We start from the raw sequence: 15,395 nt of genomic DNA, 5'->3' as shown, positions 1-15,395 counted from the left end.
CTTAACTCATTTGGCCAGAGAAAGACTTCAGAAAGCAACCATCAGGCCTTCAGGGTAGACGGACTTGAATATCTAAGTTATGAATACTAAAATATTCTGCTACAGTTACAATAACAGAATCTTGCAATCCCGTTTCTGCCTTTTTCCTGAAAGGAATTAGGAACTGTCAACTCTGACACACTTTCTGCAATTCCATTCCCCTTTTGAACTTATTTTGACCCTTGCTTTAACTACAGCTCTTTATCCTCATTCCTCAATGTTATTCTCATGGCCCATTTCATCAATGCAAGGATAAGATAGGTAGGAACAGATACCCTTTTTGATATCCTGCACCAGGTTCCCTATGGCTTCAATAAACTTGGACTGTTGCTTTGAATTTTGCCTTGAAATGGCACAGCACTAGCATAATATGGTCTCGTTAACTGTTTGCTGGCATTATTTGAACCGAATTGGATTTCTCGATAATTTTTGAGACTACTCATCTATAAAGACATTGTAACAGTTGAATCATCAGTTTGGATGAGCATGAATGGTTCTTGCATGAAAAGCACATATCCAACCTACAAAGGACCCGGATTGTTGTTGGGGGCGATATGCTGACTTTGTAAACCGCTTAGAGAGGGCGGAAAGCCCTATGAAGCGGTATATAAGCCTAACTGCTATTGCTATTGGTAAAGGCCTGCAGGACCCTATTTTAGCTTTTCTAATCAATCCAGGGCCTTTTTCATATGAAGATTCCATAAGGTTTGCAACTTCCATCCCTTACCCAGATCTCAAACATGTCTTCAGGCTGCAACTTGCGCAGGGTGGCTCTGAAAGGGAAACAAATGGTTTTCAGTTCCGTTCCATTCTATTTCGATTCATAAGAATGTGTAGGGAAGGTAGATTCAGAAAGTATTACTGGCAGATCAGAAACCAGTTCCATAAAACATTATAGTCACTCTTCAACAACACATGGAGGATGTTCAGAGAAAAGCATTAGCAGATGGTATTAACGTGAACAACAGCAGTAAGTAGGGCTGATTCTATCAGGCTCAAGGTATTATATACCCTTTTCCCTCCTTGTTTTCTCGGCTATCCATTCTAGGTAGAACAGATTCTTTTCCTGAGAGGAAAGTTGAATAGCAAAATCTTTATGTGAACTGGATATTCAAATGAACATTGAAATGAATAGGGTAGTGAATGTAGACAAGCCCTGTGGATCACAGTATTGTGAGGGGAAGGCTTAATAGACCTCCACTTTTGTACTTTTCACAGATAAATAGAAACCTTGAAAGCATCCAGCCATTAGATCATCTCTTTCAGTTACCAAATGTATGCTAACTTTCTCCAGGTTTTAGGAAGGACATGACAAAAATGAAGCTTTAAAACACTACCCATTACTCAACTCTAGATATAATAACTCTACCAAGCTCAGGAGGGAACTATATAAATTCACTATTTTTCAATGATTGATACTTGAATTCGACATGCATGGTTTTGTGCAGACTTCGGTGTGCACATGTGTCGCCTGTCCTGCAGGAGCCGCATTGGTTGCCGATTTGTTTCCGGCTGCAATTCAAGGTGCTGGTTGTCACCTTTAAAGCCCTTCATGGCTTGAGATCAGGTTATCTGACGGACCATGTCTTGCCAGTTACATCTGCCCAACTCAGTAGAATAGGCAGCCAAGGACTGTTGCGAGTCCCATCCTCTAAGGAGGTACATCTGGTGGGACCCAGAAAAAGCACCTTCCCAAATATCCCTCCCTTTGGAATATTGTCCCTTCAGAAATTAGACTGGCCTACACTTTGACACTCTTTCATAAGGCCCTGAAGATTTGGTTTTGACAGCGGGCCTGGGGAACCCAGAGTGGGATGGAGCTCATCAAATGACGTATGTATCAGGCAGGGGGTTATTGGTTTTTTTCCTATATTGTGTGTTATTGCTTGTAAGCCACATAGAGTCACTGTGAGTGAGCAGGCAGCTACTGAATATAAATTAGGTAGGTAGGTAGGTAGGTAGGTAGGTAGGTAGGTAGGTAGATATTGATGAAAATGTAGGTGAAATGATCCTTATGCCGTTCTCTGTACCTTTTGTGCTCATTCACAAACTCAACCAATTCTTCTTCAGTATATGGCTTGTCAGGAACACGTATGGGATCATCCATAAATGGTTCATAAAAATCCACCTCATTTAGCTTTAGGCCCAATTTCTTGGCCACCTATAAGAAATGAGAAATGTTGAATTGATAAATTATTGTAATTTATTTTGCTGAAAAGTATGATATATTGTAGACTTACAATAGTAATTTCTATTTCTGAGAAATACATTTTAAATGTTTAGGATATATTATAAAACATAGAATAACAGAATTGGAAGGGACCTTGGAGGTCTTCTAGTCCAACCCCCTACTCAAACAGGAGACTTCATACCACTTCAGAAAAAAGACTGTCCAGTCTCTTCTTAAAAACCTCCAATGATGGAGCAATCATAACTTTTGAATAATGGTTGTCACTGTCCGGAAATTTCTCCTTATTTCTAGGTTGATTCTCTCCTCCTTGCTTAGTTTCCATCCATTGTTTCTTGTCTTAACAATATTGATTATTGATATTATTGATCAATATTATATGAATATTTTTCAAATGTTAAAAGTATTCCATCTGATTTTTCAGTTTAAACTCCATGTCAACAGCAAAGCTGTTTTAAAAGTTAGAAAGCAAAAATATAGTTGCACTAGCATATAATGCTCAGCATATAATTTTTATCTTATAAACAAATAAAAACAAGTTTTATATATATATATATATTTGTTATGAAACTTTATATGTTATGAAACTAGAAATAATATTTCTAAAGGCATGATGCTACAATAGCAGCTTAACTGCATGAAATAAGTTTGGTGGTGAACATACATAATATACTTTTCTTCCATTTTCTCCACAACAAAAACACATAATACTTATGAGATAGGTTTGGCTGAAAGAGAATGACAGGCCCAAGGTCACCCAACTACAGTAGCTTTCATGCCTAAGGTGGAACTAGAACTCACAGTGTCTTGGTTTTTAGACCAGCACCACTGAACAGTCATATTGATCAGTCAACAATAGTAATGTATTTGTAAAAATAATCTCTATATCCTGAGCAGTCCACTAAAAGAGGTGCAATATTTCTACTATATAAAACAGCCTATACAAAAACACAGGACTTCAGGATTCTTCTGTATTTGACTTGCAGGGGCATAACCAATTGTTATAAAGGGCATTTTGGAATTTTCCTCAACTAAAGTGAGAATCATGAATCAAGAACATATATGTTCTAGAAAATGAAAATATTGTTGAAAAAGGCTCTCTGAAATAAAAATAAAAAAGTTAAAATATTGGCTCATAATTGAATGGTCTTCATTGTCTATACATTCATATTTAGAATATGGTATATAAATGTTATGAATTTATGAATTTAGAACAGAAAGCAAATATTATAAATAGGTCTAATAGAGACCTGGGAAGGTGATCCCACAGCAGGATTATAGTAATTGAACTTTATTAACTGTGCAAAAGGAACAGAAGATCCAGAAAATGAGGGATTGCCTTATATGTTAAAAATACCTTTTCTTGCTAAAAAATCCAAACAAATTAACTTAACAATGCTGCACAAAATGAAAAAAATAAATGAAGAGAGTATTATTATTGGTATCTGCTACTGCTGCTGAACCAAAGAGAAGACATGCATTACATCTTCCAAAACAAAGTGAAGGCGATCCAGTTTTGTTTAGTGGTTAAGGCACCTGGCTAGAAGCCAGCAGATTGTGAATTCTAGTCCGATTTAAGGGATGAAAGCCAGCAGGTGACTTTGTCCCGGTCACTCTCAACTCAGCGCACCAGACAAAGTTGTACTAGGGAAAATAGTAGGAAGAAAGTGCATTGGGTATGTTTGCTGCTTTGAGTTATTCATAAAAAAATAAAGGTGGGATAAAAATAAAGTCATACTTATGGGGGACATTAATTTGCTTAATAATGATTAGAAGACAAACTCTTGCAAGTATGATCTTTCTGACCTGTCATGCTGAAAATTTTCTCCTGTAGACAATGGAGGGATGGACAAGAGAACCAGCTAGTGTTGACTTAGTCAGTAGGAAGCAGATTTGGGGAAGTGATCATGTACAGCTGAAGGTATAGTCAAACACAACCCTTGGAGTTAAACTCCCCTTCCCTTTGTTTTATTGATCTCAGCAATAAGAAGTATTTCATGAAAGAGAGTTTCAGAGGAAAAAAGAAATGGATGAGACTTCCTAGAGAAAGACATACTAAAAACAGCTGTAAATAATTCCAATGAGGGAAAGAAGAAGACAGCAGACAAAGTCAGTATGACTGCACAAAAACCTTAATGAAAATCTGAGAACAGAAGACGATCCATAGAAAACATGCCAAGAGGTCCAATAGAACCAGAATGGTCATGTTCTTTCTCCTCACCATAATTCAGTTTCTAACATAGTCCATCTACCAAAACAACCCAAACTGTACCTTTATTCTAGCATAAGGCTGACTGAATAATTCCAGATAATCAGAATCAGAAAATGCACCTAGAGCTTCAAGATTACCACTTTCTCAATTACCAGATCAGCATGGGAATCTTTGTGTCCTTACCCCTTTGTCAAATGTGGCAAAGAACCTGACATAAGGCTGGAAGTGTTCAGCTGCTTCTTCAAATGCTTTGTAATCTGAGAAGGAAGAAAAAGGAAAAAGAATCACATTTTGTTTAAATTAAGATCAATACAATACTTGGTATCACTGTAGCCCATATACTAGCTATCACTCATTGTGAAATATTGTCAAAAATATTTGTTGTTGTTGTTAGTTGCGAAGTCGTGTCCGACCCATCACAGCCCCATGGACAATGTGCATGTGATATGCACGTGCCAGAACCCAGAAGAGAGCGGCTGGCCACGCATGTGTATACACCGGACCAGCTGGCCAGTGCGTAGGTGCACAACAGGACCCAGAAGTGCAGCTGGCAATGGCGCGTGTGCCCACAGAGACGGCTCTGGGTGCCATCTTGCAGAGCCCACTCTGTACGCGGGCCGACACCAGTTGCACTTCTGGTTTTCTGTTGTGCGCATGCTTTCCATCATGCGCATGTGACCTGGACCAGCTGGCGGGACCGCATGCACGTGACGAAGCTTGGAAGTACAGCTGGCAACCACACACATGTGCACTGGCGAGCTGCTCTCTTCTGTGTTTTGGTGCTCTGGTCCGTGCCAAAAAGGTTAACCATCACTGCTCTAACCTAATGAAGAGAAGAATTAGGGATGACGTGATAGTTGTCTTCCAATACATAGGAGGCTGCCATTGAGAAGTAGGGGGTTGACTTATTCTCCAAAGTTCCTGATCTGTCAGTATCTTTCATCTAGTGGCTGCATGCCCACTTCCATCTGGTCCCTGAGTCATTCTGCTTTGGGTTCCTATTTTTATACTTGTACTGTATTTCCAATCTAGTGGAGAGAATCACACTTCAGTCTGTTTTTTCTTAATATTGCCACACAGAAAGTACCTCATTTCTAATTCAGTATATACAGAATCACAGTCTCAGAGACCTAAATAAGAGTGGAGTACAGGTAGTCCTCAACTTATGACCACAATTGAGCCAAAAATTGTGCAACTGTCCTAAATATGAACCAGATGCCAAGTATCTGAACTTTGATCACATGATCATGGGGATGCTGCAAAGGTCGTAACAGTGAAAAACGGGCATAAGTCACATTTTCCAGTGCCACTGTAACTTTGAACAGTCACTAAACTGAACTGTTGTAAGTCAAGGACTATCTGTAGCAGAGCACATTGCTTTGTAATGCAAGGAGCTGTTCAAACCTTGGATGAGTGTGTTGAGGATTGGGCAAGGACAGAAAACATATACCTACTTTGAACATCTATACTATTCTACGCAGGGCTACACACAGTGTATGTTGTAAAGAATGTGCAAATGTTTCAAGAAAGATATCAATTCATTTCCAGCAAAGAAAAATAATAATACTGCTTTCCAGCTCCCTTCAGCTTCCACCATGACTTAGAACGCACGTTCTGAATCTTCTCCTTTGAAGTAGCCAATAAGTTTGATATCCTCCTCCATGTGGTCAAAGGCTTGAAGTTCCAGTTTGCTGTTAATGATTTCTACAGGATCTTCCATCAGCTGTCAGGAAGAAAGAATTTTGACAGGAACAACTTGACACAAAGGCAGTGATGGAAAACTTCATGCTGAATCCAAGGTTAATCATGGAATGTTGTAGTCTCACTGTCTATGTCACATTACTGTTGTCACCAAAGAGAACATGAACAGAAACTTTTTAAAAACTCACTATCACAGCATAAGGGTCAGTGGCTCAGATAGCTTGTACATTTACCTTATATAATCAGAGATAAATCCACCAGTGACCAAGTTGCCCTTCAACATTTTTGTATGTTTTAAAGAGGAGGCAATTTATGTTACAAGGTAGTTTTGCCATTTAAAAAGTGGACTTGACTATCAATTTGGGGATCTATAAAAATAGACTGTAGTGGAATGGACAACCCTTGAAATACTGAGTCCTTGAAAAATTGAAATACTAGAACTTCTGTTTTAAAGATGTGAAATCAAGCGACTGAAGTTGATGTTCCTTATGAATTTATTGGTAAAATTAGTTTGGGCCCATCTAAAAGTAGAATTTTGATAATTATTCTTTATAATAGATACCATTAGTTTTGAATGGAAATAATGTTTGTTTCTTTAATTTAAAATATATGATTTGCATTCCACTATATTATTTGTGTTCCTTGGCAAAAGAACATCCCTGTAACTAGCATTAATGATAATATATTATTTCTACTGGAAAACAGGATGAACCTACATCCAATAGGAATTCAACCAAGACATCTGCTGACATTTGCCCATCAAACTCTATTATATGATCCTCCTTAAAGACATATAGGCTTCCTTCTTCATCCAAACCTAGAAAAAAGACAAAAATGCAAATAAATACATGGATCAGTGCTGCAGTCTGAGTGAAGGATAACACAAGTCACTTTTCCTACCTAAGATACAACTAAATTTTTAAGCTCACTATGGGTTCTGAACAGTGGTGGAATTCAAATAATTTAACAACTGGTTCTCTGCTCTAATGACTGGCTGGCTAGGAAGGCCTGGGTGGTCATGTGACTGGGTGGGCCAACTCAACATCACTCACGTCAAGGGCCGCCTCTCCTCTCCTCGCCTGGCCTCTCCTCACCCCTTCCCTCCCAGCCACTCCTTGCCTTGCTTGCCAGATACTTACTCTTAGGCTTATTGAAGTCAAAACTAGCACCTGCCACAATGATAAATCTGTATTTTAATCCAGGCAAAACTAAACAGAAGCAATATAAGAATAATTGAGAATATTTTACCTGAAATGGCATTAAGTTTGTGGGGAAAGGCAATAGAATGCAATTGAATGGAAGACAGGAATTCCGAGAGAGCAAATGGTCATCAAGGACAAAGGAGAGACTGGTTTGGTAAATATTTATAAGCTTTTTGTGAACTCCCTCATGTTAATTTTTTGTTAAGGTTGGGCTAGTAATCTGGAGGGGGAGTTAAGGTGGAATCTGAAAGTTGTTTAAACTTTTAAAATAAAGACTATACATTGCAGGCAGTTCTATATAACTGCTGGCTTTAGTTTCTGACAGACTATAAAACTAACAGGCACTCATTTCTGCTTAATTTGCAAATAATCCTGTATGTACATGCAGAGTCAGTAGAGACAGCAGAGGCCACAGAATTCTATTTATGTTGTGCATTCATTCTCTTTTCAATTTTTTAATCCTGCTTTATGATTCTTACAAATAATTCAAGACAGTCAACATATCTAATATGTCATCCTCCTCCTGTTTTCCCTACAACAACTCTTTGAGGTGGGCTAGGCTGAGAGTCACCCACTGGCTTTGTACCTAAGGCAGGCGAGGGCTAGAACTGATCTCCTGGCTTCTAACCTGATGCCTTAACCACTAGACTAGACTATCTGGAACGAGCTCCCTGTTGAGATCCGGATCCTTACTACCCTCCCGGCCTTCCGCAAAGCCACCAAGTCCTGACTGTTCCAGCAGGCTGGGGGGAGCTGAGAAGCATCTACCTCCACGGAAATTGTGAATGTTGGTTTTGTTTTTAATATGTTGTCTTTGTCTCGTTCCCCCCTTTCCCTTGTCTTTTGTGAGCCGCCTGGAGTCCTCCGGGAGTGGGCGGCATACAAGACAAATAAATAAATAAATAAATAAATAAATAAATAAATAAATAAATAAATAAATAAATAAATAAATAAATAAATAAATAATAAATAAATTAATAAATAAATAAATAAATAAATAAATAAATAAATAAATAAATAAATAATAAATAAATAAATAAATAAATAAATAAATAAATAAATATCGTACCCAATGTGGGTCTGATCCTGGTGCCAAGGCCAATGAGGGACACTAGACATGAGGTGCAGGTTTTTATTGCTTTTTATTAGAGTACCCCAAAGAAAAGGGCTCTTGGCCAAAATGCCAAGAGCCAAGAACAAAGGATTAAGAAAGCTTTATACATTTTCACTAAAGGAGAAGGCGGGACAAGGCAGGATAATAAGAAATATCATCTAATAAACATTTTAGTAATCTAGCTGTCCCTATTCCTAAGCCTTGGCTAATTGATGCTCCAGGAGCTATCTAATACACATTCTATTTGCTCCAGGCCATCTCTGTTCCTAACTTCTGACTGAGGTCTGCAAGATGCCTAACTCTTTGTTACTTTTATCAGCTTTCTAACTACCCAGGATTGTTACAAGCTTTACACATGCATATTTCCTGTGAATAAGCATTCTTTGTTCTTGCCAGACAGACCCCACAATTACAGGCTTCATGATTAACGTTCAAGTGTGTACCATGACCTTGCTTTATTTTAGCAGACAGCCCATCAAGACCATACTGGCTTTATAAACTTTCTTTTATAGTTTGCCTTTTTATCATTATATCTCGGAATAATCAAATCAAACAAATAATAATAATAAAAACAAAAAATACACAAGAGAAACAGAACAAGTAGATGATAGTATGATAGAAAATCCTTTTGCACACATGTATTCTGCTTTTTAAAACTAAACACTGGCTTAGTTTGGGTCATGAAAACAAGGTGCTGGAATTTCTCACCCCCTTTAAGAATGAAAAATGGATTATACTTACCTAGTTTTTTTGCAAGCTTTGCATCTTTCTTAGAATCCAGTAATCCAAAAGCAATGCCTTTCTCCTCTAGGACCTGTGCAGCAAGCTATAGAAAGACCCAGAAAAGTCATAAGGCCAGAAGGACTGTGGAAGGGTCTAGAACAGTGGTTCTCAACCTGTGGGTTGGGATCCCTTTGGAGGTCGAACAACCCTTTCACAGGGGTCACCTAAGACCATCGGAAAACACATATTTTCGATGGTCTTAGGAACCGAGAAACCAATTTTATGGTTGGGGGTCAACTGTATTAAAGGGTCGCGGCATTGGAAAGGTTGAGAACCATTGGTCTAGAACAATAAGGAGTAGAGGTATGTCTCAAATGAATGCAGTCCCAACCTCCATTCCACTCTATAAGAACCCTCACTCCAGAATTACACCCTCCCAGTATTAACCCATAAATATAAACACATAGACTTAGGTTGCTTGAGGATTTTTGGAAGGTCCTTTGTTTCCAGTTCTATATTAATTCATTTCCTTCTTTGTCTATTTCCCAAAACTATTCTATACCAGTTTTGAGAGTTTTCAGAAGAACAACTCCTAACATTAGGAGTATTCAGTGTGGTGCTCACAGAGGCCACCCGACCTGATATTAGAAATAATCAACTATTTCATTTTTTAAAAGAACAATTAGCATTTTTAAAATTTAGACATATAAAATAGGAAGCCAGCATGCTATAAAATGTGAGTCTGGAAAGGAATGTTTTATGTGTGTCCACAATCATGTCACCTCTTTTGAGATCATTTGTGACATGATCTCAAAATGTCAGATCTGACAATCAGCTCTAAAGATAGGAGAGCCATGCTGTAGACACTATCAAACAGCTGATTAATTAAAGTATTTTAGGTGTGATTTCAAACCCGCTTCCTAAACCAGCAAGATAACTTTTGTCAACCTGGCCATCATCGCTATTCTTTAAGCTTGCTGCCAGCTGCTATGGAAATGGTGAGGCAGCGAGCAATAGGTATTTGGGAGAAGAAGTGTGCAGGTGGTGTGAGAGCAGAACTGCTGAGAACTATGGGGAGGACTGGACTCACAGAGGTCAACTTGACTTGTTTAACATCTTCAAGACCAGCCATTCTGGGAGTGGCATGCATGAGGGCAGGGCAGAGCACCTGAACCAGAAACATTCCCAAAATAGTTTCCTGGCCTATGATTGCACTCTGTCTGCCTGAGTACTAGTGGGTGAGCTCTGGGCTCTGGGATGGTTTTTAATTTATCTTTTTCATGCATGTTTGCTTCAGACGTTGCCTGACTTTTGCTGCATTCAGTTCTTTCTTAGTAAAAGTATCTTTTTTCTGAATCTATGGAATCAAAGGTTTCCTTTCCTAGGAATTGATAGGAGGCAGCTCTGACATCTATATTATATAAACTGTTTCTAAATTTTGAATAACACTAATTCTAGCACATTGTAATGCTCTTCTCACAGCAGTTCTGGAGGGCTGAAACAAAAAGTCCCATTGTAGCTCTTTGGACAAGGGTCCATTGAAACCACAGCTCATATCCTATGATATTGTTCCCTTTATAAGGATTCATGGACTCATTTTATTTGTTCTTACTTGGTAAAATATGCAGGAAGTTCTGTTCTCTTTTATTTACAACTATTACTATCATATCAGTATGGTATAGTTTCTTCGAATGTACTAAATTCTGCTCTACTGTCTGTAAAATTAGGCAGACTTGGCCATCTATCAATGATCCCACCACTAACAATAATGTACTATTAAGTCTTATTCTGCTCTATTTTTTATTTTATTTTAACATTTTGGTGTTTAACTCTGGTCTGCAACCATAATAAAAAGTTGATGGAGCTGTTCTCGTAGCTACCTTACATTGCTGATTTATGCTCAGTTTGTGTCAATATTCACAGCAAAGTTCCTCTCATATGTAATGTTTTCACGCAATGACTGCTGTATCTTATACATATGTCCTAATTCTTTTCTCCTTGAATGAAATTTTACATTTTTCCCTTTTAAAGGCTATTTTGCAATTCAGATTATTTTACAGCACAAAGCAAAGATTTTTAGGGTTTAAGAGTCTTCAGTTTACAAATGCCTTTCCTTAAAATGAAAAAAAAATGTATAAGAAACATCTAAACGAAGACACCATCCACAAAACTACCATAAGTACTTAACACAAGCACTGTAAAAGGTTTATCTGGAAACAGCAGTACTTTTCCTTGTCTTTGCATTGAATTGTGTCATTATATCTGAGCTGAGAGATTTCCTCTCAACAAAAATAGGACACAAACCCTTTGGGAAACAGTGACACTGCCAACCAGCATTTCCATTTTATGGTGACCTATTATGTGTAAAAAGAAGAAAACTGTGGTCCTGAAGGCCACTTTGGTAACAATGAAAACTCTAGCGGTACAAAGTCCGGTACAAAGACATACATACAAAGTCCTTTCCCATACATATCTCCTTAGTATTATTGAAATATCATACAGCAGCTTAGCTCCTGTTGAAGTGCTGTTGCTTTAAAACTATGCTATAAATAACCTGAATGCAGGGAAGTACCAGGAGATTAAAGGGGGTAAGAAACATCAAACTTAATTTCTCTCTACTGCTATTGAATTGGTCCAGACTTGCTTTCATAGGCAGGAATCCAAGCTTTTACTAAAATGTTAGTAATACACTCGGGAAGAGAACACTTAATATACATACATACATACATACATACATACATACATACATACATACATACATTATTCCAGAAAGACATAATAGTATAGGTAGGGAACTCATTGCCTAGAGAACTGCATGCCCTCAATTATACTACATCAAATGAAATGTGTGAGAGAATGTATGACCTATTATGTTTTAGGCTTTGTTTTAACAGTATGTATGAAAGGTTATGAAAGTATTGTGAGGTTACTGCCATATAATGGTCTATATTTTTAGAACGGAAAGAACTCTGCAACACAGATATAAATATCTGTTCAAACCATTTGAAGGTCACGCACCATTCTGATTTACTGCCTTAGTTTTGCCATGAGATGAATAAACCATATATTAAAGATTTTTATCCACCCTGGGGGTGGGGTGGGGGGTGTTCCCCCATTCCATGGCAAAACCACTGAAAATAGTCAAGGCGTTTGTCTCCTTTGTTCATTTTTTCCTACCTGCATTAAGTACTTGAAGCCTTGGCACGCCACTTTCCATGCATTTTTACAGGGGGGTTTTAAAGACAGTTTGGAAAATGAACTTGTGAAACACCCTTTAGAACTATGGATGAAAACAAAGTTTAATACAAGGTCTATTTGCACACCAAGATAAATTTCCTGAGAAAAGGTTTACTGGATCTATTGTGGATGGAGATGTAATATAATCTGATTCCTAGAGTCCCTTCCTCATGACTACATTATCGTATATCCTTCCGATTCTTGAGTCAGCATAAAAGCATGCTAATGTAATTTGAAATGCCTTGATGAGTAACCCTATTTTCCTCTAAAATGAGGCAAAAACTGGGTTATTCCTAATAAAATTAGACAAATCTATAAACACATGCCTTAATTTGTCCTGTATTAAATGTACAAAGACAGCACTAGGCTTCTATACTGCTCCTGAGGCAAAATACAACATTAACATGCCTAGAACGAAGAACCCCAAGTCAATGGGAGAGGGAATCACAGTGTTGAAGCAGACTTTATGGAATAGGAAATCCAAGACTTTATTCACTACGGTTATGAATAATCTTGTCAACTATTGTGAGCAGATTAAAGAGACATTGTGTTCAACATTGTGATCAACAAAACTAGCACAATGAACCTAACCTTCAATTACAGCAGCCTTTTTGATAAACATTAGCAGTTAATTTGTGTTAATTAAGGAGACAACGTGCCTGTTATTTTTTTCTGCCTGAAGTTATTTTAATAAAGCTATTGCACAATTCAGAAATTATTTTGTGCATCATGCCTGATGATTAACAATGAAATCCAATTTATGGCAACAGAGTTTTATTCGTTCCAGTTTTCTATAACTTTCATTGTGTTATTGTTCAGTATCCTTAACAAATAACATGCTAGAAAAACACTTCAGATTGCAAACAACTTTTTGAAAGAAAAAAATACTTAAAATATAGGTCACTATCATTCATAACTATTAAACAACCCAGAAGAAAGCCTAAAGAACAATCGAATTCTGTTAATCTAATCTTGCTTTATCTAATTAAGAAAGAAGTTATGCGTACTTTTCTGGCTTTACACTATTTACAGAAAAAAAATTATTTATCTTGATGGAGGAAAAATGGAGTTTAACTGATATAATAACAATAAGCTCTTCAAATCATATTCTGTGAGACTAAAGTTAGAATACTCAAGAGAAACTACATTTTATTTCAATTTTGGAAAAGACACTGCTTGTACAACTATTGAGTGTATCTAAAAATCTAAGAAATGTGGTCTCTTCCATCTTAGAAGACAGACTTGTATGAGTGTGACAAATGGAACTAGTATGCAGATAGGTCTGTTGCATTATTGTAATTAAGATCTATTCTATACCCTGCCCTCATTGGCAATTTAGCACATTTCATCATGCCTTGGCAACCCTTTTGGTTACACATTATCTTCATTTCATCCCAATCTTATGTTGTCACTAAAACCACATATACTGTATGTTACCATGGCACAAATATGCCCCAGTGTCAGCCTCTCTTTCGCTATTTGCTTTTGGCTGCCATTGAAATGGGGAGGGGAGGCCTGGTATTTGGGAAGGGAAGCTTTAAGTACAGGAGAGATTGTAAAAAGGGAGTTTTGTTCTCACCATCTACTGCGCATGCTGGAGACTAGTGCTTGGTGTTGGTCAAGGCCAACCATCCTGCATACCAACCTGATGATGCTCCTTGAAGATGGAACTCACATGACACCTAAGTGATTTGCAGATTGGACAGTGGGATGAGGGTTACCAGGGGGAGGGGGTTGGGTCACATATTGATATGTATGATTTCACGCGCTTTTGCCTCAGATCTTGCTCACCCACGTAACACCTATCCTCCGCGAGCTGCACTGGCTGCCTGTTGATCTCCGGGTGCGATTCAAGGTGCTACTTACCACCTATAAAGCCCTATATGGTACTGGACCTGGGTACTTGAGAGACCGCCTACTGCCAATTACCTCCACTAGACCGATACGATCGTATAGATTAGGCCTCCTCCGAATTCCATCATCCAGCCAGTGTAGACTGGCAACTACCTGGAGGAGAGCCTTCTCGGTGGCTGCTCCGACCCTCTGGAACGAACTCCCCGTGGAGATTCAGACCCTCACCACCCTCCAGTCCTTCCGCGCCGCCCTAAAGATCTGGCTGTCCCGGCTGGCCTGGGGTTAAGATTCTGACCCCACTCGAATTGTGTGACTGTTGTGTTTCTTTTAATATGTTGTATTGTCCTTATGTTGGAAATTGTTTGTCCTCCCCCCCCCCCTTTTTGAACTGTGAGCCGCCCTGAGTCCCCCCAGGGAAAAGGGCGGCATACAAATAAAGGGGAGAAAAATGAAAGCCAAGGTAAGAGTTGTTACCATGGCGCTGGAGAACAAGGCAGCGGCATGGATGGTTGCCCTGCATAACGATGACTCCCCCCTACTGAGAGACTATAATAGGTTTATAGTCACCCTGAGGAAACGCTTTGATGATCCGCTCATGGAGTGGAAGGCCAGAACCAGAATGAAAACCCTTACCTAGGGGAAGAACCCAGTGGCTGATTATATACAAGAGTTTTGTGAATTGTCCGTTTATATGCGGGGTTGGTCGGAAGAGGCTTTAATGGACAGTTTCATGGATGGCTTAAACAAAGATATATACCAGAACTGTGTAAACAGGGGGGGGGGCGTAACTTGTAACTCTGGTACGAATTGGCAGCAGACATGGAGATAGATCTAGCCACAGACAAGTACCACCAAGACAGTGAGAAAGAGAAAGCTGCCCCTCCCAACCCCCCTCAAGGAGCTCCGAAAGGAGGGAAAAGTTGGTCTACAAGCAAGCCCCGATCTATCACCTGGTTCCGTTGCGGAAAGGAGGGGCACCAGGCAGCAAATTGCCGCTCCAAGATTGACCCAAAGCCCCCTGCCAGGGGGGAGATAAAACCAGACAAACAACCTGGAAAGAGAAGGGACACTGCCATGAAAGGGGTAGAACCTGCTGTGCAATTTCCTCCCATTCCAAGAGAAGAA

General features: G+C 38.8%; 1 protein-coding gene across 2 annotated transcripts in view; it reads right to left on the bottom strand.

The window, feature by feature from the left end:
• Window positions 1-15,395, bottom strand: part of CASQ2 (calsequestrin 2) — a 44,770-nt gene that overhangs the window by 18,321 nt on the left and 11,054 nt on the right. For both annotated transcript variants that reach the window (XM_087716543.1, XM_087716541.1), the window contains 6 exons: window positions 9,198-9,282; window positions 6,857-6,957; window positions 6,051-6,162; window positions 4,623-4,696; window positions 2,070-2,200; window positions 767-812 (listed from right to left, as the gene is read on the bottom strand). In XM_087716543.1, the coding sequence (XP_087572669.1) occupies window positions 767-812; window positions 2,070-2,200; window positions 4,623-4,696; window positions 6,051-6,162; window positions 6,857-6,957; window positions 9,198-9,282 (549 nt within the window). The remainder of the gene's footprint in view (window positions 1-766; window positions 813-2,069; window positions 2,201-4,622; window positions 4,697-6,050; window positions 6,163-6,856; window positions 6,958-9,197; window positions 9,283-15,395) is intronic.

Source organism: Thamnophis sirtalis, unplaced genomic scaffold, assembly GCF_051295495.1.
Source record: "Thamnophis sirtalis isolate CommonGarterSnake01/CBP01778 unplaced genomic scaffold, rThaSir2_p1.2 scaffold_5, whole genome shotgun sequence".
Lineage (NCBI taxonomy): Eukaryota > Metazoa > Chordata > Lepidosauria > Squamata > Natricidae > Thamnophis > Thamnophis sirtalis.
This window is presented reverse-complemented; position numbering and strand designations above follow the sequence as displayed.